Below are 25,038 nucleotides of genomic sequence, written 5' to 3' on the forward strand. Positions count from 1 at the left end.
GTTCGGTCTTTAAACAGCCTCTGTAGATATTGGCAAAGGTGTGTTCAGCAGAGCAGAGAGACCTGTGCAAATTGATGAGACAGCACAGCTACAGCTGTGTGGGTTCTCATAGAGCTGTGGCAAGGCCATTCAACTTAGACCTAATGATTAACTAACTAATGACAGGTAGGCTGTAATGCTCCAGGCCAAGGTGAGCTATTTATAACTGTTGAAAAGAGAAAGCAGACTGAACAGCCTGTACCTTCCGCATAGTGTGGGAATTTAGAAAGCAACTCTGCATCTGTTTGTGTTGAGGGGGAAATAATAAATAAGACTGGAATCAATAGAGAATATGTGTGACTAAATCTGAATGTGTTCATCTGTATGGCATAAGAACATGTACATCCTTTCACCTGAACACATTTTGGTTCTCATTTATTTACCACTGTGATTATATTAACAGACTTTAAAAACATTGTGGATAGAAGAGATCAAAACAGCAAAGCAAGACTACTAGTAAATGCTGGATTCCTGCTGCAGTGCCTGTTGTGTTTGATTTTGTATTCAAAAAGCCTTTTTGTGTAGGAGTACCACCCAGGGACTGCTTTTACCTATTTCCTTGAAGTTATAATGGAACCTTATCAGTGATTCTAGCTCAGCGCTCCTATTTGGCGAGTCTCAGTAAATGCAGACTAAGTATCGTGTATCTACAGTGTGTCCTAGGTCCCCTGTGATGTAATGGTCCTTCTTGTCCTGAAGGGAGGAAACTCCTTGTTATTTACCCAGGATTCAGTCTCATTCAGGCTGGCTTGGCTTGCCTAACTCTTATATCCTTTATGTGCAAAGAGGGGATTTGGGGAGCAATGCCAACACCCTTCAGCATCGTCCATAGAGCTGGGCGTCGTTGCCATGGTGACATCATGGAAACACTATGGTAACCAAGGATCTTGTAGGCCTAATCCTGCAAAGAAAGTAGTAAGAACATAGATTAGTAACAATACTTAACAAACCCTTCATTGATGGGCAGACTGACAACATAATGCTTCTATCTTGGTTGCAATGGAGAGATTCACATCCATACAATTTATGGCGCTGTTAATACTGTTGCTGGTTTTAATGGGGGACATTGATGGGCAGAGGTTGTGGTGTACATTGGGGTAGTCACAGTCATATACATAAATTACCTCCCCTAATTAGGCTGTCTCTCCTCATCTATGTTCAAAAGAACGTGTATATAGACACTCACATCCATACACTACCAGTCAAAAGTTTGGACACACCACATTTTTCTATATTTTTACTATTTTCCATGTTGTAGAATAAGATACCAAAACTATGAAATAACACAAATGGAATTGTGCAGTGACCAAAAAAATCAAAACTATCTTTGGAAAGAAATTCACACATAGGCATCAACTTCACTATTTATATTTGTCTAAGAAACAAATGTCAAGCATTTAAGCATAAGCCTTTAGATCAAAATGGCTTTAAGATAATGAAAAACGTAGTGCATTCAATCAGGTGTGTCCAAACATGCCACGACACTGACAGCTGAAGCTGCGGAGCGTGTCAGCACACACACTTGGCTCCTCATCATCATTATCATCAGTAACTAAGACAACAACCTTATGAGGCCCAGGCCGTGACCCCGGGCGAACGCTGACAGTGTGTTCCATGACGCAGTACAGTGCCTTGGCCAATCACCCAGACTGAACACGGTATGTGGTTTGGCTCTGTAGATCGCCATGGCAACCCGGGTGAGTCCTGCGTCAAGGTCAAAGTTTGGGATGGCAGATTTAACAAATTCTCTGGTGAGGTGGAAGTCACCGCGGGAAATTGCAGCAGAGGAGTCCAACACAAACACCGGCTCCAAAGACTTGCTGTAGGGTGGGGACAGTGTATGTGTGTGTGTGTGTGTGTGTGTGAGAGAGAGAGAGAGAGAGAGAGAGAGAGAGAGATAAGTGAGAGACACAAGACAGCAGGTGATGACGTGTTAGGACAGATGTTAACACAGTCAGCTTTTATTTATTAACACCTGTGTAGCTCTTTTAGTGCACACATACACACACACATACACATACTGAGTGACGTATGTAAGCCTGTTAAATGAAAGACAGGACAATATAAATAGCCCTTTTTCATGCTGTATAATTATCATTGGCAAAAGGAAAAAAAGCGCAAAAGTCTATGGCATTTGTAAAAAGTGACAGACTGACAAAACTTCTGACTGTACTGGGCAGGCAAATTAAGACGTCTTTGTTCCCATCTGGTGAACTGAAGCCACAGACCTGGGCTCCATACGGATCCACATCACCATGTTATCTTTCCTTGATGTCTTCCCATCACTGAGCCCCCTAGTGACGAGATGTGTGACATACAACAAGTACACCCTTCTGATTCTCAGCAAGGGAAGAAAGGCGAGGGATCAACACAAGTTAAAACTGAACAGCCCCCTAAATTTATGCACAGACTTCTACATTCAATCCTTTCTCATATCTTAATCTCTCTGTACTTTGTTGATGTGTGAAGCTGGTGGTACCACAGTGAGTGTTGGCTTGCCCAGAAGCCCTGTCTGGCGCGTCAGGTTAGCCTTTTAACTTTTTAACTGAAATCACAGATAGAAGCTTTCAAACAAAAACTTTCCCTCAAGGATTTTCTGTATCTGTATTTTTTTTCCTTTTATTTCCCCTTTAAAGGTGAATTCATTATTTTTGCCCCTGTAATTCCAATTTCAGACCCACTTCATCATTCCTACCCTTGACCACATCAATAATTTACCTGACCAGACTCACTTCCGATCCTCTCTCCTACTTCAAGATGCTTCAGTACATGTGTTCAATTCATTTCAGATAAACTGACTAATAATAACTTGCTCTGGATGCTTGATCCCAACAACAAACACTAATTGCTGTCAGGAGGGTGGAGCTCCTCAGGTTGTCCTGGGAATAGCTGTCAGTGAAGAAGAGCAGGATGTGTTGGGTCTTCCTCCAGCTCCAAGCCTGTCCTCAGGACATTGTGCAGGGCTCTGCCTGCCTCAATGCTGCCCCCCTCTGGGAGAGGAGCAAGGAGAACACAAGTGGGACATTGGTAGGAAACTGGGCTGTATTTCTATGCTTCATTGAGAATTAATTAACCATGATGAACTAGGAAGAATTTCAGAAAGCTTTTAGAGGAATTACAGTTTATATTGTTCACAATCCCAATGTACAACAATGCACTGTACTGACTGGAGGCATTTAGAAGTTTTCAATGTCTTAAGTATTTTGACAGGATTCAACTATCACTTTCCACTTTTAGCTGTAGAACATACATTTTGAATTACAGCTATATAAGGTAACAGTGACGCAGTGAAGCTGGTAAGAAGTGTCTTAACCTGAAATAAATACTCTTAATAGCCTCTTTGGTCTCTGGAGGTGAACTGTGTCACACACACACACACACACACACATCTGGGAATGAAAGCAGATCATGGTGTGACATAAAGCAACCTATACAAGTAATTAATACCAGCTAAAAAAATCATTTTACAATAGAATAATAATAACTACCAAGTAGGCTACTCTATGGTCTGACAGTAGCTTTGCTGTGGGTGAGATGTGCGCTTGGAAATGTGAAACCCCAGTGAAGCAAAGCACTATGCACTCTCTCTCTCTCTCTAAACAGACATTGCATCTCACTGTGACTAATCTCAATAAATGACTGTGACATGAAACAGAAAATGCACCCTGTCACAACTGATTTCCAGAACATCCACCAGTTTGTTGGCAAAGTGTTTCACACGCTCAAAGCTGCAGATAAACATAAAAAAGAAATGAGGAGTGAAGGAATAGCAGAGCAATGTCAGTAAATCTAGGCTTGTATGCCTTAAACATGACTTCTGTGTACTTCCAAAACTTGTATCTTCAATGTTGCCATGTTTTCATGAAAAATGTTGGGATGAAATTAATGCAATATCCGGACAAATGCTAACATAAAGTAAAGAATCCATGGGTGTCAGTCAGGAAAATCAATGAGTTCTGAGTTAACCTTTTGGAGATACATTTTTTGATAGGCCATTTGATGGATGCTTTTATTGAAAGCACATTAAATTACCATGAGTGCATATATTTGTAAGCATGGGTGGTCAAGGTGGAAATTTAATCCCTAACTGTTCCAAGTGGCCAACTTACAACAATAAATAATGAAAAATGTGTTTAGGTAACAGTCACCAAGTAATGAGCTGTGTTGATGAAACAGGACAAAGCCGAACCGCTGGACACTATTAATATACTGGGGAATGAAAACAAAACCTATTAGCAGTCTCCAGACACTCGGTGACTAAATTCCTCACACTGTCTGCTCCTTCCATCGTATGACATGGGCCTCATTCCAACTGGTAGGTTGTTTGGACTGATGTCCAGATTTATAAACACTTCTCAGATACATTCATACTCTATTCAACCACATTTTATGGCAAGGGAATTTTCACATGGCTTTGTTGAAAATAAAACATCAAGGCTTTAAACTGACCACAGCTGTCTGTGAAACTAAAGATGTAAAAATGGCCATTTACTGGCTATTGGACTCTGATGTTGACTCAATGGTTGAGACAGAGGTTGAAATTAAAGTTGAAATGATTGTACCCTTTTTATGGCCATTGTTTTGATGTCTAATTCACCAATTCAACATGATATAATCTGCACTGATACTGAGCACAAACATTGTGCCCTCTGCACAATGCATTTTGATGGAAATGTCAAAATGCTTTTATTTTATGGATTTGGGAAGCAATCTATGCAAGAGGAAAGTAAATCCAAAACATGTTATTTATCTGAGGTGTATTGTCTTTTCATCTTTAGGCTGCAGTTTGATATTTTGAACATTATTTTCCTTTCAAAATTGTTCTTTTCTGCCTTTCGTTAGCAAAAGTGATTATATTGCAGTATCTTTAAAATGCAGGCCGATTGACTCTACTTTAGAATAAGGCTATTAGGGCACACCGTGGAAGAGGCATAGCATACATATTTAATTTTCATTTTTAAAAACCTCCTAACTTTAAAAATCATTTTCCCTTCACTAGTAGGCATAGCATGTTTCTAAATGTCTCCACTAGATGGTGCGCATAGATCACAACAGCTTTCTCAGTGGAGCTGAGCGGCTGCATAGCGCGCTGGAGGCTCCGGGTTCATTTCGTCCACAGTCTCAGTGAACGGAGGAGCTGAATGATGCTCAGTCATCACTGAGGCTGTCAGACTCTGACTCGGCAATGCCCCGACCTGTCAAACCCATGCAGAGTTTGGAAAAAGAGCTTGGATATAGCCAGTACAACATCTTAGAATAGTGTATTAAGTAGTCGGTGTGGAGTGTAGGTTTTGTACTTTATTTAGGGTGTTAGTGCAGAGGAACAACCCGGCTGCTGGAGATTTGGAAAGGAAGCATCTAATATGACTGATTGAGGAATAAATCACATTCATCCCAGCTGCCTGGCGCTGTCGAAATAATCACAATGCAGTTACTTTTACTTGCTGCGGCGTTTCTCTTTGCGCACGACCTCACTGGATCCGTACCGGTGCGATCCAACAAGTGCTCCTCCCGGTGCGACGTGAGCAGGTGTCCGAGCCCCAGCTGTCTCGGCGGGTACGTCCCGGACCGGTGCAACTGCTGCCTGGTGTGTTCACCGGGCGAGGGAGACCCCTGCGGCCGCAAAAACGACCTGCCCTGCGGGGACGGCTTGGAGTGCAGGCTGCACACTGCGGGGAAGCGGCGAGGCTCCAAGGGGGTCTGCCAGTGTAAGATGGGACACGAAGTGTGTGGCAGCGATGGGAAAACCTACGGCAATGTCTGCAAGATGAGAGCAGCCAGCCGTAAAGCTCAGCAGAAGGGAAGGCCCGCTGTTACCCAAGCGCACAAAGGAGCTTGTTCATCTGCAGGCGCAGGTAGGACTGCAGTGGTTGGTCATTACAGCCTGGACCATGGAAGAAATTATTCTCAACAGTGCTGGTGATTCAAAAAGTTGACGAGGATAGTATTGGTAAAAAGCAGTGTAAAAGGGTAAAATGTATGAGTATTCCCTAAAAATCACTGCCTGTAGGGACTTAAAAGTGTGTCTGTCATAATAGTTTATACTTTGTATGTTTTTTTTAATCCCCAGTCGATGTATAGTTTTGTTCTGATATTTGTACAGTAGCCTATATTTTAAATCGTTCTTTTTTCAAAGGGTTGACATCACTTTTCTAGTGTTAATATGTGATCATATTTCGGTGACATCATTATTGAGGTGTAGCCTGTCTAGTCTATAAAGCTGATATGGCTCTGTTCAAAACTATCTAAAAGTAAATTAACTCTAATGGGTGTGGAACTATTGTTGATTTTTACTCTGTCAGTGTTAAATTATCATCGATTTTGCTGTGTACTGTCATTCGAGACTACACAATACTACATTTTCTCTTCACAAAGGGTCATCCTCCATATACCCTCTAAGCAGTCTCCATCCTGTTTCTAAAATGTAATTTATCGGTGATTTACCTTCTTTAGGCTACTTAGAAATAGGATGTGAAGGATTATCATCAACTAAGATTTCTCTTCCTCAATGTATGGAGGGCCAGCACCTGATCTGGGGTTAGAAATTTAGGGTCCTTATGGTCCTATTTCCATTAGGCTACTATGTGCACCCTTCTATACCTCTCTCGCTCTCTCTCTCTCTCTCTCTCTCTCTCTCTCTCTCTCTCTCTCTCTCTCTCTCTCTCTCTCTCTCTGTGTGTGTGTGTGTGTGTGTGTGTGTGTATACATCTACCATACTGACCTCAGTGTCAGAGTATATTGTAAACTGGTAGTCATTCAGGAAGCTGATCATTATTTTTCACATCCTCTCTATAATTACAATAGCTCCCTTTTTAATCATCTATGTACAGTAGCCTGTGAAACTGACTAACAAATAACTGGAACCAATTAATATCTGAGCATTAATTTTTCATTTCATTAATTTTACATTTGGTGACATTTGGAGGTGATATTTCACTTTCTTTGAAGACTGTTTTGCTTATGCACTGAAAAGGTCAAAGATGAGACTCTAGAAGTGCTGCTGGTACCTGATATAATACAGAGGTGGTGATTTGGCTGTTGAGTGGGTGAGTTTAGTATGTGTATGTGTGTGTGTGTGTGTGTGTGTGTGTGTATGTGTGTGTGTGTGTGTATGTGTGTGTGTGTGTGTGTGTGTGTGTGTGTGTGTGTGTGCTAATGAAGTGGGTTCTTCATGTCAGTATAGGTCGTTCCCTGCTCCACCCCAACAGCCCGCGCTACAAGTTCAACTTCATCGCTGACGTAGTGGAGAAAATAGCACCTGCTGTCGTCCACATTGAACTCTTCTTAAGGTGTGTGTATGTGTGTTTTATATGTGTGTGTTGTACATTTGCCCTGTAAACTGTAAAGATTTGCTCTGTTTGCCCAAGCCATTATTGTTATTATTTGGGTGTTAGCGTTAGGGTTGTCTTCTCACCGGAAGTGACAAATTTTGCATGAATACAAAAGTGATGGTTGACCATGCTGCCAAAAGATTCTCTTCCACTTCCACTCCCACCAGTCTTTAAGGAAAATATTTTTACATTTAGAGCTTACTGATGTCATATTACGTAACTTCTAGGTGTTGAAGACTTAAAATTCAAGCCTCTTTCTGCCAAAGTGCGAAATTACCAAGTGCAGCTTTAAATTAGGTTTTCTATTATTTTTGCCGTTTCATCTGTTCCTGACTTTCTCTCCGTCTGTCTCTCTGTCTCCAGACATCCTCTGTTTGGCCGTCACATCCCTCTCTCCAGTGGTTCTGGCTTCATCGTGACCCACTCAGGTGTGATTGTAACCAACGCTCACGTAGTAACCACGGCTGCCGCGGTAACAGGGAGGCCCCAGCTGCGCGTCCAGCTCCACGATGGCAATGCGTATGAGGCCGTGGTTAGAGATGTAGACAGGAAGTCGGACATCGCCACTATTAAGGTCAATCCTCAGGTAGGAACACACACACGCAAGCACACACAAATGAGCATGCATACACATTTACATTCTCTAGTCCCCATCAGAATAACTGGTTTCACTTGAATCTTTTTCCAACTCTGGAGCCATACTTGATGAAAATGACAGATAAATACATGTTTTATAAAATTATTTTGTATTTGCATTACATATGGCATATAAAATGTCATTTTTCCATACTTTTTATACATCCTCGACCCTTAAATGCACTCACTCACTGGACTGCACAAGTCTGCACACGTCTTGACACGTTTCTATGCCACGTTCTGACAGTGTTCTGCTAGAGATTCAGGTGTTCTACTAGAGTGCTACCGGGAATACTAACGTAAACACCAGCTCCATGACTTGGAGAAAGAGACAGAGTGGTGATATGTGTTCTCACACCCATATCTGAAATACTTGGGACAGTTTTATGTGTGTTAAACTATCCCTTTCTCTCTCTCTCTCTCTCTCTCTCTCTCTCTCTCTCTCTCTCTCTCTCTCTCTCTCTCTCTCTCGCGCACTCGTAAGGTTTCTCCCTCTGTCTGACAAACTCCTTTGTATTTATCTATTCTTTGTCTTTTTCTGTCTTTATAACTCACCCAATAATGTCTCTCATGTCTGTGTGTGCATGCCCACGTTTCCTTGTGTGTGTGTGTCTGTGTATTTCTGTGTGTGTGTGTGTGTGTGTGTATGAGAGTAGAAGAAGCTCCCGGTGCTGTCTCTGGGGCATTCAGCTGACCTGAGGCCGGGGGAGTTTGTGGTTGCTATTGGCAGCCCCTTCGCCCTGCAGAACACTGTCACCACAGGGATCGTCAGCACCGCCCAGAGAGACGGCAAGGAGCTGGGCATCAGGGACTCCGACATGGACTACATCCAGACTGACGCTATTATTAATGTGAGCTCACACACACACACAAACTCACTCACACACGTGTCCATTCATGAATACACTGAATACTTGTCTTATTACACATACTATTTCTATTATGCAGGACAGAGGCCCACAGAGATTTAGACGCTGTTGTGTTTGTATATGGATTCTGGTCTTTGTGTGTGCATTCGGTCTAAATCATCATTGTGATTGTTCCTTTGTGTTTCTCTCTTATTTTCCCTTATCTCTGGGAAGTACGGCAATTCTGGAGGACCTCTTGTTAACTTGGTGAGTAGAGTGCTATGACCCACGGACTATATGTTTATCAATGTCTCTAAAAAATAACATACTGTAAAAGTTCCAACAAAAGAGAGGCCTTTATTAGAGACAGGCTATTATTAGAGGCATACCATCATTTCTTTAGGCAGCTCCACACTACCTGGTATGCCTAAAAGTGATAGAATTTACTGATATTTTGAGAAATGTGGTGCTCAGATTTTGGCTCTTTAGGCCTAGATGCTGAAAATATTGCTGTCAGATACTACTACTACTAATGAATATCTGGTTGATATAATCATGCAAAACAATTAACTACTGTAACATAGCGGTAGGCTGCCACAACATACTGGTCATCAGTCTTGTAAACAAACGATTGGTGCATCAACACAGAATGAAACAGAAACTGCCAAAGCCACAAAAGTGAATCAATAAACCTCTCTGTCATGTATTGACTTACAAACAGGTGCAATGCTGGATAGTGACGCAAGCGGTAAAGTTATGTTTGCGTAATGAATTTCAAGGCTTTTGTGCCAGTACCTGTATCCATGACAACGAGATAAACATGTTAGTGTTTTCCACTACACGCAACGTAACTTTTTGGTAATATATTTTTTGATATTTTAGTCATTTTAATAATGTTTTACACTATACATATCAAATTAATTTAGACTCTTTTCTGGTAATTCTGCCAAATTGTTTTACCACCTGGCCTTTATTTATGCATACACACTACATTCCCTGCCTGTTGTTAGAGATCTGGACACTATTTGAGACCAAGGACCAGATTCACAAAACCTTCCAGGAACTTTTATTATATTATTATTATTATATTATTTTCTTATTGGAAGTTTTACAGTATGCGCTCTGTGTGTGTGTTTGTTTTAGGATGGCGAGGTGATCGGCATCAACACTCTGAAGGTGACAGCAGGAATCTCCTTCGCCATTCCCTCTGACAGGATCAGCCTCTTCCTCACAGAGTCTCAGACCAAAAACAGCAAAGGTCAGGGGTCAAAGCTGAAACAGCACAAAGGCAAATAGAGTTTGTGTTGGATGAGATGTTAATGCAAGCTCATGTAGGAATATGTATTATGAGGTGGTTATTTGTCAGTAAGACTAAACTCAATTGTTGTTATGCTAGATAAGGTCAGGCTGCAAAGAGGACTTCACCATCTATCAGAGGAACCGCAGTCCGATGCAGGTGAGAGCCACACAGACATGGTGTTGGTCATATTGGGGCTATCATGACTATTAAATGCTCTGTGTGATCTGCTCGATCTGCTGTTGTAGCTTTAACATTTCCTGGTGAATGCTGATGGTTATGTTTATAATGATGATGTTTAATGTTGATCATGATCACAGTGAGAATCACCTTCATTCACCCAGGACCTTTATGTCTACAAGGAATTTGACTTGATGAGGTTTGATACATTTACTGACATACAGAGTACAAGAGCAAACAAGACTTATGACCGAAAGTGCATAAAAAGACAATGCAAGACATATGTTAATACGGTGCATACACTACACATATACACATTCAATATCAATATTAATGCAAACATCAAGTATTATTGAAGTACTGCAGTAGTCCAATACCATAATATTGTGGTTATGGTATATAGATAATACTTTCAAATGACCATCAAAATAAATGAAATAACTGAGTAAAGCAGGTAGGTCTATTTTCCTGACATAGTTTAGGTCCACTCAACCCTTCAGAGAACAAGGTCAGCAACACTGAATACAAACCTTAATAAACAGTAAAGCCAGTCTGAGTTGTCATCTTCACTCTGTGGTGATGAATTTCTCTCCTGATGGGACTGGTCTATTCCAGGATCACAATGCCTCATTCTACAGGACATTGCTGGTCACTTGACTAATTTAAGAGCATAAAAACAATGGAAATCATATGCCATGGCTGTCAGATTTCACCAGCTTTCAATCCATTTGAGTGAAGTGCCTTAGACAGTATTTTCCAGCACCAAAACACCTTTCTCACTGAAGAGATCCAACAGAGTTTCAGACACTTGTAGAATCTATGGCAAGGTGCAATAAAGCTGTTCTGGTGGTGCCTGGCTGCCCAGTACTCTATTTCGACACCTTATCTTTGTATTAAGTGTATTTTGGTAATGACTTGTGGCTTTACTCATCGTTAAAGTTCACAGATGCAAATTCCTTAGCTGTAAAGTGACAGTAGATTGGTGAAATGATAAATAAGCTCAAGCATTCAGATTGCAGCAGAGTCCCTTTTCCTGAGGATAGTTTTTGGAGCAGGTGGTAGCCTGTGTGTGGGAAGACATGGTGATGATGATGATGATGATGACGACCAGATGTGTTGTTTTCAGGGGTGTCAGGAGTGAAGAGAAGTTTCTTAGGCATCAGGATGCTCACGATCACTGAAGCGTGAGTTTGTAACACACGCACACACATTCACACACAATAGATCATTATTTTTACCATTTTGACAATTTTCAGCACAATTAAATATAATTGAACACTGTAAATGATGATAAAGAAGTTATTCCAGGGCAACTGGTTTAATTATTAATATCTGAAGAGCAATAAATGTTATCTTTTTTATTTGTGTGTCTCAGTCTACTAGCAGAGTTGAAGCTTCAGAACTCAGACTTTCCTGATGTCAGCAGTGGAGTTCTGGTACAACAGGTCATACCAGACTCTCCTGCAGAGAAGTACGTTCACACACAGGCACATCCATGCACACACTCATGCACACACAAACACATGCACAACCAAGCACACACACACATACGCGACAATGAAAAAACCTTTCTAGGAACCAGTCCAAGACCGACAACATAGGGCCCATCAGCCAGATTTGGCACTGCTTAAAATAGATTTTCACCCATCAAAGGGTTCTACATGTGATATACTATTTGGGGACTACTGGGAAGATTTTAGGATTGAATTTGAGATAACTTTTTACAAGGAATATAAACAAAAACAATGATGACATAAGGCCTACAAAGCTAATTCCTACTTGTTACATTTCGAAATAATCATTAATTCAACCTTTATTTATTTCCTCAAAGAAATCATTGAGGGTGGCCCTCATTTACAATGATGTTGAGATTACAGGATAAAACAATCAATATTCAGTCATTTTGGCCCATGGCCTACCTCAATTGCATGTACTCATGTTACGTTACAGCTTGGCCCTCCATTTCAAACAGTTCAGGCACATCTGAACCACATCTTTTGCTCTCTATGTTAGGAGTGGGATTAAGGCAGGTGATGTCATCGTCAAGGTGAATGGCCGACCACTCCAGACCACTGAAGATCTGCAGGGGGCGTTGCTAGCTAACCAGCCTCTCCTCCTTGAGATTCGCCGTGGCAACGACGACTTACTCTTCAACATCCACCCGCATACCTTGATGCATTGAGGTTCTATGGAGAATGAGACACCTAGTTTGTTTTATGTGTGCACAACTGTTGGGCTGGACTCAGTTAATAGTAGCGGCGTTAAAATTCCATTATGCCATGGGAAATGTACTGCAAGGCGTTACAAGTAAGCCATATATGGAAATGTGAACTGATAATTTTATTCCTTTTTTTTGAAGAATATAACTGCAGTTACCTTGCAAAATAGACAAAATTCAGTTTGTGTTCAGTTTCAGAAGTGTCAGAAGAGAGAAAACTGAGCATTTATTTCAATGTTTTCCTGACTGATGATGTGTATTTTAATGTGACACATTTTGCTAAATGACTTGCAAAATTTTATATACTTGTATGAGTGCATTGTATAATACAGACTCTGTGTACTAAATACTGAAAATACTGCAGAGGAAAGCTTTTTGCACTGTATAAAGGCAACATTTTGTATGAGGTAATAGAATTTGTGAATAAAGGCTTTCAAGGAAGTTTCTATGTCTGTACATGAATGTGCACTTGTCTGTCCATTTGTCTGTCTATCCATCTGTCTGTCTGTGTGTGTGCCTGTGAGACCAACAGCTGTTGTCCATCTGTACAGTAGGCAGGTTAGGCTCCTTTGTTTATGTTCTCTTCCCCTCCCTCCTCCTTGCATTGGCAAGTCATTCTCCTAATTTAAACAAACCTGAGATGGCACCTAGACACATACGCACACTGAGTAAGGCCCCGTTACTGGAAAAGTCATTTTTATCCTCTCCTGTTTTGGTAATGGAAATTCTCATGCATAACATTTTCTGAACCATGAAGTGGAAGACCCGGGCTTCACTTAAATTGACAAAAATCTTGTAGGACCGCTTTGACCTGATTCATTATTCAAGGTAAATGGTTCAACAGCAAGATAATTACATTTTTTTTAGATAATCCAAGTGACAGCAATCAGAGTTAGTGGTTATCTAAGATGCAGTGTGGTGGTGAGCTTGTAAAGACTGAATCCAGAATCAAAGAAATAACATCATGACTGTCCTGCCACTGCAGCAAAGGGTTGAACACATGACACTGAAACAAAGCTCAAAGCTGTGCAGCATTTGCACACTTTGAAATGAAGGGGAAAAGGTTTGTATACACTTATAATGCAAACAAAATGAAAATTAAAAAGTGGCAACAGAAAAAACAACTTGTTGATATGTTAAACTTTGTTAGGGTAAGTACTGGAATCTGTCCCACCAGTACAGTAATGTGAGATAGAAGTAAGTTTACCGAAACAAATCCTCTTCTTTGTGGTTTGGCGTAGCGCTATTCTAGGACAGTGTTGGCTTGGTTTGTCACTACAGACGTCCGCTCACATGTTGACTTTACCTCATGAATGACTTCGTAACCCCATTGGACCTTGTGTGTGCCTGTCTGTGTGTGTGTGTGTGTGTGTGTGTGCATGCCTGTCTGTGTCTGTGTGTGTGTGAGTGGAGAGTTTGTAAACAGGACCCAGACAGACAATCCTTCCTGCCTATTTGGCTAAAGACCATGCCATGTTGCTATTGGCACTGATACCCGCTGGCAGAGAAAGACAGAGAGAGAGCGAGGGTGATGGGGCAGAGAGCTGGAAAGGAGGAAAAAATGAGCGTGAGAGAATGATACAACAGAGATTTGACAGAGATTAGACTATATTGCAAAGTGTGTATGTGTGCGGGTGCGTGTGTCTGACCTAGTCGTTGGAGTGTGTATGTGGTATTCACTAGTCTTGCCAAGACACATTCTCATAGCTCTGCCCCAGACTACTTCAGTGGAACGGGCAGAGGACGGCAGCTGTATGTCCTTATAGAGACAAAGCTCTGCATTAAAACTATGTCACCTAATGCTGAAATAAAATATGCCTCTGTTTTGTTAAAATATTAAGCTACATTCTCTCAAAATATTTCAAGATTCTGCAGATTGCTTATTTTGATTGTAAAATGGAGAGGAGATTTCATCTGCAGCAAGAAATGAACTATAGTGGTATGAAAGTAATTAGCTATGAGTTAATTTGAAGTGAAACATATAGAAACATTCCCTTTTTCCTAAGGCTTTAATGTCCATATTGTGGATAAATTCAGTCCATGCTCAAGCCATGAACCACTACAGTTAACAGCAGTGGATTTATTGCCATCTAGAGGCCAAATAAAGTCACCTCCAGTTTAAATTAAACCGGCTGTGATTCCAAAACAGGCCAGTAGATGGTGTGTTTGCGTATCAATATTCTCTCCTGACGTGGCAACTGATGCTCAGTCCTGTGAGAAGCAGCCTAGTTTACTGCTATTTCTGACTGGATAGTTTTGGAGTTGAAGAAGAGGACACAATGACAAAGATGTAAACAAAGCTTGAGAGAAGATGCTTGGTTTGTGAATAAACATCCGTCACTGCATTTAAGAAAAACAAGAGTCTCCGAAAACCTTTTAAATACAATTTTGCTTACTATATTCACAAACTGTCTCCTCCAAAGATTTATTGTTAGTATCATGTCCCTAAAGAACATCTTCCTTTATTGACCTTTATTGACAAAGATGGGTTGAATGCTGTCTTCAATTCAAATGAATTTGTTTTTTTTCTTCTGCCCTTTATGCATATCCCTGCTTTCCTCAATCCACTTCTTATGTTTATTGATCCTCTTCTCCATCTCTCTTCTCCCCCTCCTCTCTCTTACTCTCCTCTCACCCCAGCCCTCTCCCCCTTCCTCCTCTGCTCGCCCCCGCATTGGCGTGTCACACCCATCTGTCCCTCCCAGAGATAAGGGGTCCACCCACGCTTTTGGCTTTGCCCGGCATCACTCCATGGCTGGGAAGCGACAGGGGTAATGAGGCTGGGGACCTTAGACCTCCAGGATAGGCAGCCATAAGAAATAATGGACTATCAACCCAGCCACGTGACTCTTTATCACTCAATCATACTCACAGAGAGAGAGAGAGAGAGAGAGAGAGAGAGAGAGAGAGAGGCACAATAATAATGTCCCTCATAATGTTACACTGTGAGTCATTGGTGACCTTTGAACCTACTGACATTCTGACTGTCATCAGTAGGGCTAAGTAGCATCACCTCTGCTTCTGGGAAAGAGATTAACTCTCTCACGTGCGTGTACACACACACACACACACACTCACACACACACACACACACACACACACACATATATACATGTTTCATGTGGCTCTGAGACACTAAAATTACCCTGTGTGTTGGAATGGAAGCATACATTATTAGAAGGTACAGCTATTAGGTCGGCGGCCTCTGACATAAACACAGCCTCCCTAATTTTGGACGTGACGTGCACATGCATCCTCGAGTGTTCTCATGTGGTCAAGGGAGTGAATAGCATCAGAATAGGAAGCAGTCCAAGAAGAAAAATACTGCAAAATACTACATTTACAGTCAGTTACTACAACCAAATCTCTGGCAGGCTGGAGAGAGTAAGTTATTGTCTAAGTGAGCTGAAAGAACATTGGAGGGACAGACTGCAGATTGGGGCATCTGGCACGGCAGCAGAGCAAGACAGACTGGGCTCAATTATAAAGCCTTGTTAAACTATGGCATTACAGTAGTACAGGCCCTAACTACTTCCATCTGTCTGGAATCCAACTCTCACTCTGTGACTTATCCTGCCTTACTGACCAGAACTACTGTGGGCTATGTACTGTATGAACACATAGACTAGAAGAAAAGAGAAGAGAAGAGAAGAGAGAAGAGAAGAGAAGAGAAGAGAAGAGAAGAGAAGAGAAGAGAAGAGAAGAGAAGAGAAGAGAAGAGAAGAGAAGAGAAGAGAAGAGAAGAGAAGAGAAGAGAAGAATGTTTTGAAATTGTGGACCAAATCTTATTCAAAATGTGAAATGTCTTCTCATGCATTCTTATTTGCATAGGTCAACATGGACATTTCAACTGTAAGGTCCTCCTAAAATCAACAGAATGTAACTTCCACATAGTTCCGATTGTAGATTCTAATCTAGAATAGAATAGAATAGAATAGAATAGAATAGAATAGAATAGAATCATGTTTTGAAATTGTGGACCAACAGAGTTTTGGAGAGAGAATGAGAAAGTGAAAGTAAGGGAAACTGGTCTTTTGCAATTTCAAACCTCAGTCCACCCACCATCCCCCATCCTCACCCCCACCCCCACCAACGCAGGGACACACACACACACACACACACACACACACACACACACACACACACACACACACAACCTTAGCATACAGTAAACTACAACCAAAGGCAACATTTCTCTAACAATGTGGTTCTACAACTGGACAATTACACTTAGAAGAGCTAAGTAGATCCATGTGTTGTTAGAGCGTTCCACCTCCCTAACATGAGTCCATACTGTGACTCAACCCCCCGGTTCCTCCAAAAAACCACAGCTTCCCTGAAGCATGACTCTGGGGAAAGAAGGGAAAAATTTAAATGTAATAAATAGGTTTATGGTGCATTCAAGTGTACAGTGTCAACTGATATTTAAGCGTACTGTTTTACTGGTGTATATTTTTACACTTTAAATATGTATTTTCCAAAGGCAACATAGTTTTTGCAGATTTAATGATGGCTGGGATTCCAGACATTCCAGGGAAAGTTTGATCTGTTTTTATTGAGTTTTCTAGTGGAAAGACTCCATACACAGCCATTATAAAGTTGTTATTGAACTGAAATGAGACAGTGGAGGTCTCCCTCTCATTCTCTGTCTCTCTGTCTCTCTCTTTGTCCCTCTGTCTCTCTTGTCCATTCAAAGCACCTCTATAGTGTATCATAGTCATTTTCTGTTCAAAAAAGAGAGGGCCAATAATGGGAGGTATAAAAAAGGAGTATTAAAGTTGGGAGAGAAACAAGAGAGTAGCCTGTGGGACTCTCTCTCCCTTTGACTCTCACTTTCACTCTCTTTTTCTCTCTCACATACACATACACACACTAACACACACACACACACACACACACACACACACACACACACACGCACGCATGCACACAGGTGCTGCTGAGAGATAAAAATGTTCTCACTTTTTTCATCCCTTCTCCCTTCCCAGTATCTCAGCTTTCTTGGCTATTTTCACTCTTTTACTTCCTCACCTTGTCTCTTCTCTTTCACACCTCTCATCCCTCTTTTTCTCCAGAAGAAGAAGAGTCTCCAGCAGGTCTCTTTGTGGTCTCTGGCCTTCCTTCGTTTGTCAGCGCTGGAATAGGAAAACAGAATCAGCAACAGCCAACTGCGTAGAGGACACTCTGCCCTTTCTCCCTAAAGTCTCATTTGTCATTGCTGGGTGTGAAGAAGAGAAATCCCTTGCTAGGAAAACTCTTGTAAAATTTCAGCATTCCTAAATATTCTCCTAGCTCAGATGTGTTTACAAAAGTACTCTCTTGGCTGGAGTTGTGACGTCAGGCAGGCAGGTCACCAGTTTGTTTGTCAGTTCACTTTGGTTCATTGCGTTAGATAGAGATTTTCAATGCAAAACAATGAACCCATTCCTAGACATTCAGAGGATCATAACTGTAGGACCAGACTACTGTAAGTCCAGCTCTATTATTTTTTGGTAAGGAAAAGATTAAGGGATTTTTGTCATGCTCTGAGCTAAACTGTTGGGCTAAACTCTTTGAAAACAGAGAGATTGAGGCCAGCGCTTTGCTGTGGTTTTACACTGAATTCCTCAGCACTGGATGGCCTCATGTACACCCGGCAGAGGAGATGAGACAAACACATGCATGCACGTGCGCACACACACACACACACACACATGTGCACACACATACACAGTCACACTGTAAAGTGAGACCACAAATTATTTTGTCAGGTCTCCAGTAATAGCTGAAATCCTGCGAGTCTTTTCTCTGACTGTCCCTCAAGTCTTCTTTTTCCCTCTCTCTCTGGCAGACTGCTGACTCCTGCTTTCTACTCCTCACTCTATAAATCCTGTCTCTAGCCTTTTCCCTCCCTCAACTCCCCCTCTTACTTACTCAGGCATTTCTTGGGATTTTGAATAATTCAGCATCCAACAATGTTGTATTTCATCATCTTGTGACCTGTGTGTGTGTGTGTGTGTGTGTGTGCATGCCTGCCCATAGGCTGTATTACATGCACATGTGTGTGTTCTTTGAGTGCATGGGTGTGTGTTTGTGTGTGCGTGTGTGTTTATGCGTATAGCCAGTCTGAATCACCACTCCTGTCTGTGCATTTGAGAAGTCAGAGTTTATTTAGTGTTTGAGGAAACAGAATAGTTGCCTCATACTAAGTCCCTTAATGACGCAACGCATGTTGTGTCCAAGCAAGAGGCCCAGCACACACTGGACAGCCAGCATTTCACTTGCCCCCATTTAGCATTACTGTAGAAGCCTAATTACTCTTTTGTACAATATTTAGTTGTGGGTAAAATTAGACATTCTGGATCAACAAATTAGTAAGGTCAGAGAGGGAGAGAAGAGAGAGAGAGAGAGAGAGAGAGAGAGAGAGAGAGAGAGAGAGAGAGAGAGAGAATAAACAGCTTTGTTTTTTGCTCGATGACAATGCATTTCTGACATTATCCAATGGCTTCTGAAATGGTTTAATGAGCCCAATGGACTAACTGCTCACTCCTTGCAAGTCGCTCTAAATAAGACTGCCAGCCAAGTGCCTAAAATGAAAATGTAAATAAAATGCAAATGTGATGAGGAACAGTGGGAGGACATTTCATGATGTTTCAAGATGTTCATGCACATTGGCAGTAGAAAGGCCAGTGGAGAAGTAGGAAGGCAAGAAAGACAGAGTGGTAGGATGTACAGATCAAATAAGACCTTATTCTGAGTGATTTCACTTCAATTAGGACCGGCTTCCAAAAATGATTCTCTGACAGGAAGTGCTGCCACTGGAAAACTACTAAATTGACATTTCAGTAGTTGTGCTATCTGTTATTAGCACAGCTGTAAAAAAAACCCTTGTCTTAATCTAGATGCTTGATGTGACGGCATCACACACTCACACTCCTTTCTCAGTCAGGCTCCCATATTATCATCATGTGACAAACCGTGAGAAAAGAGAGCGAGAGAGAGCAAGAGAGAGAGAGGGAGGGGAGAGAGAGAGAGAGAGGGAGAGAGAGAGAGAGAAAGTCTGTGCAAGTGTGTCTGGACATGTGAGTGTCTGTCTGAGTTAGCTTTGCTGTGCAGAGCATTTGCTCCCTTGCTCACAGGGCAAAGGACCTATTTATGCATCCAGACTCCCACGCTCCACACACACTCACTCATGACATTTTTTGTTCCATTCCATCTCTCTCTCTCTCTCTCTCTCTCTCTCTCTCTCTCTCTCTCTCTTTACACATCATCTCCTCTCATCCCCATCTTTCATCACAATTCCAATTCTTCTCTCATCTTCATCATCTTTGTGCAGAGATTACAGATTGCAGGGGTTTGCACCAACACCTTTACAAAATGCCTTCCTCTCAGGCCTTTAAAGCGTTGGATTAAATGGAGTAGACCTGACAGATCAGGGTCACTGAGAAGCAAATGAAGCCCTTAAGCATTGTGCCAAGCTGGTGAGATTCACAGAAAGACACAAACAAGGTTTTGAATAAAATTTGTTCAAATGTGGATCTCCATTGAAATGCATACCCTCTTGACTAAATGTACCCACAGGAAAGTGACCCTAAAATATGGATAGGCTATGAATAACAGCATGCTATTCTGTAACACTCACACGCTTTCAACCTGTCACATTCACTTATGACGGCTGAGGCTAACTCGCCTATGGTCAAAAACGCAGTAGCGAGGATGGATGGATGGATGGATGGAAAGATGGATGGAGGGATGGAGCGATGGATGGATGGATGGATGGATGCATGAACAGACAGAAATAGGATGCTACACAAAAAATACTATTTTTTTTGCTTAGATTAAGAAGGGGAAAGAATGGAAAGGAATGATGGGTAAATTAAGAAGAGGAGGCAGCTCCATACTGTATTTCCGACCGTGGGAATTGTGATGTTATGTAATCTCACGCACACACACACACACACACACATACATCATGCACATATACACAGTGTCATACAGCCAGCGGCGGCGGCTTAGGGGACGTCGGACCCCTTCGCCTGCTAACGGGACTTCTTAAGTGCTTCTGCCATCAGCATTCTGTTGCTTGCGTAACACCCTCTCCAGCACTGGGAACCCATAGGAGACACGTGAACACTAAGAGGGTTCCTTCTGGCTGAGGGGTGATTTCTCATTCTCTCTCATCCCCTCTTTCTCTCTCTTTCTCAGCAACAAAGGGGCTGTTCCTTTATGGCAATGGAGCCATCTGGGGCAGCACTTACACTGAGGAGTTTAGTGGATGACAAAAAGGCAGCATATTGGGCGTATATGTATAGTGTAAATGTGAGCTTCTAAGAACCCGTTAATGATTGAATATAAATGGCGCCGTTGGGAACAGTGGGAATAAACAACATCTGGGGAACTGAGGGAAAAAAAACAGCAACACAGCCCACCTTCATGCCCACAGGACGCACACATATATACTGTATGATGTACTGCACAAAACACCTACCTACCCACGCTTTCCCACACACACGCACACACATGCTTGCATGCAGAAACACACACACACACACACACACACACACACACACACACACACACAAATGTACAGAGAATTACTTCAAGATCAGTTCTGCTGGCTCATGTTTAAGTGAAACAGCAGAATGAGTGCCTTTAACCAGTATAAATAGATAGATAGATAGATAGATAGATAGATAGATAGATAGATAGATAGATAGATAGATAGATAGATGTGCACTGAAGCTGTTCTGGCAGCTTGTGGTAGCCCACCTCCCTGTTAATACACTTAAAGTTTTTTTTCCTCTTACATGAGTCGTTACCCACAGGGAGAAACAGCAGAAGGTTGTCTCCTTCTGGTATAATGGTATTAGCTGTGCTGCCACAGTCACACAGATGCATCACATCAAGCTTAATAGTGAAAGAAGAATTTTCCAAAAAATAATCTTGTGGAATCAAAACCTCCCCACTGTGTTTAATGTATAATCAATCCATGTAGGTTATTTTTTAAACTATTATTAAAAAAACGTTAACATTATAGTTTAGGTGGGGCATGTATGGGAATTATCAGCACCTGAATTTGACTTTGGCTCCCTGTAAGAGTCCAGAAAGGGAATGTAGGATAACAGCATCAGACTGTCTGGCCGTCCCTCACATGTGCTTCCGTCCCCTCACTCCATTCCACCCTCCTTTTTTCCTTTCTTTCTTCCCTCTTTTCATCCTTCCTTCAATCTTCCCTGCCTTCCATCCTTCCTGTTATCGTTCCCTCCTTCTTTACCCCCCTTGTTTTGTTTCTGTCTTTGACAGCCTCCCTAACTATAACCACTTGCATTTTTAATGTAGATTATGCCACATACAGTCTGTGATATTTTGAAGAACTGATTTCAGCTGAATGCATTGTGGCAACAGCAAAATGTTTCCTACGGGCATTTATAACGCTGGTGAGAAGAGATCAACACAAATCAGTGTTAGAGGAACTGAAGTTCAAAGAATGGTAAAACCACCAGAGATTTGGTGTTGCTATGGAGATGACTGATTCCCTCTCTGTGCTTCACCTGATGTTTAGGGAGGGGGTTTAGATCAAATCTGTCACTGTGATCAGAGCTAAACTGTGACATGTACTCTATACTGTTGATTCACTGGCAGATTTTTAAAAGCAATGTGTTATGCATGTCAGAAAGGGTAACAAAAGGGTACACAGACACACACATGCACATGAACGCACTCATACGCACAGAGAGACACATGGGGACCACACGCACGCGCACACACACACGCACATGCACACCACAAATCCATAATATTCCTCTAATGGTAAGGACAGTATATTTATATATATATAAGAAATATTTTCACATCCATCAGGGCCCCTATATGCAAAAACCAAAAGTAATCTTTTGGGAGAAACACTGGAATTTATGTGCAAATACCATGACATCCCTATCTTTGATGTTAACTCCTGCTTGCATGAATATTGTTCAAACGTCACATGAGCCAGCTACCGACTGCACGTGCAGTGTACACGGAATTACCAGCGCGAGAAGAAGCGCTGCATAGTGCGCATGACCGACAGTAAACGCAGAGCGCTTGGTAACCTGGAGTCACCATTTCCACAGCTTCTCACTTTGGACTATACAACAGTAATCATATGCTGGAGAAAAAAACGTGACATCAACATTGATTTACTTACTCGATAGCTTAATCAACATATGATGGGGTTTAAAATAGCTCATGCCACTGACAGGCAAGCTGGTTTGGCCATTTCAGCACACTGGACAGCTCTCTCTGCGTCTCTCCTGCTTACAAATCCACTTCTTCTGACATGTGAGTGGGAAAATGACCATCCGTGAAAGCTGGTGGAAGCTCCCCCGTGGCGCGCGACCGGAGACCATGGCGCACTCTCCACACCTACCTCCCCAAAACTGTTGTTAACTTCGAGCTTCGAGAGATGAACATACCGGAGATCCTGCTAGAAGTGTTCATTGTGGTGATTGCTGTCGTCTCGTTGTTGTCAAACTTGTCGGTGCTGCTATGTTTCACCCAGAGCGCCGAGATAAGATCCCATGTGCCCGGGATCTTCATCCTAAACCTCTCCTTCTCCAATATTCTCCTCGCTATCATCAATATGCCTGCCACTTTCCTCGGAGTGGCCAAAAGCGCAAAACCCTTCGGGGACTTTTTCTGTCAAGCCGTGAGTTTTGCAGAGACTTTTCTCACCACGAATTCCATGTTGAGCATGGCCGCGCTGAGCATCGACAGGTGGATAGCGGTGGTGTTTCCCCTGCGCTACTCCAGCAAGATGCGCTACAGGGACGCCATCCTTATCGTGGCTTACTCCTGGCTGCACTCCCTCACTTTCTCACTGTCCGAGCTGTTGATGGCCTGGGGAGGCTACAGCCACACCTATGCCTCCTGCACCGTTCACCTGGATGGAGGGGAGAGGTCGCAGTTGGCCGCCTTTGCGACCTTCACGGCGCTGCTCCACTGCAGCAGCTTCGCGCTCTGCCTCCTCATCCTGTGCGTCGCTTACCTGAAAGTTTTGAGAGTGGCCAGGTCCCACTGCAAGAGGATAGATGTCATCACGGTGCAGACACTGCTTCTGCTGGTTGATATCCACCCGAGGTACCCTACCCTAAATCATTCGATACTGTTGGCTATTCTTATAACAAGCAAAAACAAAAATCATCTGTCTGAGATAATTCTAGACTTCTTTCCAGTGCAGTTTGGCTTGTTTCAGCGATTTTCTAGAATCGAGTAACCACCTTGAAACAAGTGTATTTGCATTGGAATAAAGTGAAATTATCTTTAATCGGATTTTAAGACTTAATCAGGCTAAATGAATTGTTAATATGGACATTTTGCAGTGTAATTTGTCATGCTTGAATTAATCTCTCTCTCTCTCTCTCTCTCTATCTATCTATCTATCTATCTATCTCTCTCTCTACCTCCCTTAGTGTGAAAGAGAGATGCTTAGTGGAACAGAGGAAGAGGAGGCAGCGTGCCACTAAAAAGATCTGCATCTTCATCGGCTCCTTCATCCTCTGCTTTTTACCCTATGTTATAACAAGGTAACATCTTGCTCTTGATAGCCCATTGCCTATTGATTAATAATCTATACCTTAGAGAGAGAGAGAGAGAGAGAGAGAGAGAGAGAGATTTTTTTTTTACCTCCTAGAGTATTAGTGTAGTATAAAATCTGACTTGTAACAGGTGCATGAAATGTTCAAGTTGTACTATGATAAAATATGCTTAATTATTTATTAATGTGTGTAATAGAAGAGCAGCTAAAAGAGAGAGAGAGAGAGAGAGAGAGAGAGAGAGAGAGAGAGAGAGAGAGAGAGAGAGAGAGAGAAAGAAAAGTATAACCCCATGAAAGAGATTATAGGCCTACGATAAATTAGCAACTTCTCATAGATAAATTGCCTACATGTGGTGCAATGGGACTAACTTCTTACTATTAATTCCGCAGATTGGTGGAGCTGTTGCCCTCCGTGCGCATCCATCGGTACTGGGGCATCTCCACCAAATGTCTGTCCTATGCCAAGGCCGCCAGCGACCCGTTCGTCTACTCTCTACTGCGCCAGCAATACCGCAAGGTCCTTGTTAGCGTCACCAACCGGGTTTTGAGAAGGGACCAGTACTCATTGTCCGGCCACAGCACGAGCAGCACGTTTGACACCATGGACGACAACAGCACTCCCAGATCTGCATGAGCTCAATGAACTTTATTGTCTGATAACACAGCTCCCTGTCTTGTTCAGGGAGGTCACAGCACTGGGTCAGATACAGAACAGCTCACACATTCAGTGCCTTGCTCAAGGACACTTCAGCAGAGGGCTTGACCCCGGGTTTTCTGGTTACAAGACCCAAGTCTCTCTAACCAGTAGGCCACGATGTAGTCCACTAGAACTACAGGACATGAAACAATGTTATTATGACCCATGACCTTAATGTTAGGAGCGCACTGGCCTCTGATCTGTGCCAAAGGCCACTCCAGGTTTCTTTTAAGAGATT

General features: G+C 42.2%; 2 protein-coding genes across 2 annotated transcripts; both read left to right on the top strand.

Annotated features, from left to right (window-relative positions):
• The first annotated feature begins 5,464 nt into the window (after positions 1 to 5,464).
• Positions 5,465 to 12,513, top strand: htra3a (HtrA serine peptidase 3a). Its single transcript, XM_071529693.1, has 9 exons — positions 5,465 to 5,894; positions 7,223 to 7,328; positions 7,734 to 7,956; positions 8,663 to 8,857; positions 9,089 to 9,121; positions 9,998 to 10,112; positions 11,458 to 11,515; positions 11,707 to 11,802; positions 12,345 to 12,513. The coding sequence occupies exons 1-9, from the start codon at positions 5,465 to 5,467 to the stop codon at positions 12,511 to 12,513; spliced, it is 1,425 nt and encodes a 474-aa protein (XP_071385794.1).
• Positions 12,514 to 22,921: 10,408 nt separating this feature from the next.
• On the top strand, positions 22,922 to 24,737 carry gpr78a (G protein-coupled receptor 78a). The gene is made up of 3 exons (XM_071529775.1): positions 22,922 to 23,646; positions 23,979 to 24,092; positions 24,494 to 24,737. Exons 1-3 carry the CDS (start codon positions 22,973 to 22,975, stop codon positions 24,735 to 24,737), a joined length of 1,032 nt encoding a protein of 343 aa, XP_071385876.1. The 5' UTR covers positions 22,922 to 22,972.
• Positions 24,738 to 25,038: the final 301 nt, after the last annotated feature.

Source organism: Centroberyx affinis, unplaced genomic scaffold, assembly GCF_046629955.1.
Source record: "Centroberyx affinis isolate AG114_WGS23_722 - 3 ecotype Tasmania unplaced genomic scaffold, CSIRO-AGI_Caff_v1 ptg000127l_1, whole genome shotgun sequence".
Classification (NCBI taxonomy): domain Eukaryota; kingdom Metazoa; phylum Chordata; class Actinopteri; order Beryciformes; family Berycidae; genus Centroberyx; species Centroberyx affinis.

Bases quoted from the DNA above. Each gene is read 5' to 3' on its own strand.
- htra3a (XM_071529693.1), top strand. From the start codon at position 5,465: ATGCAGTTACTTTTACTTGCTGCGGCGTTTCTCTTTGCGCACGACCTC. The intron at 5,895-7,222 runs GTAGGACTGCAG...ATGTCAGTATAG, and splicing joins TTGTTCATCTGCAGGCGCAG to GTCGTTCCCTGCTCCACCCC. The intron at 11,516-11,706 runs GTGAGTTTGTAA...TGTGTGTCTCAG, and splicing joins ATGCTCACGATCACTGAAGC to TCTACTAGCAGAGTTGAAGC.
- gpr78a (XM_071529775.1), top strand. From the start codon at position 22,973: ATGAACATACCGGAGATCCTGCTAGAAGTGTTCATTGTGGTGATTGCT. The intron at 23,647-23,978 runs GTACCCTACCCT...TACCTCCCTTAG, and splicing joins CTGGTTGATATCCACCCGAG to TGTGAAAGAGAGATGCTTAG. The intron at 24,093-24,493 runs GTAACATCTTGC...TTAATTCCGCAG, and splicing joins TTACCCTATGTTATAACAAG to ATTGGTGGAGCTGTTGCCCT.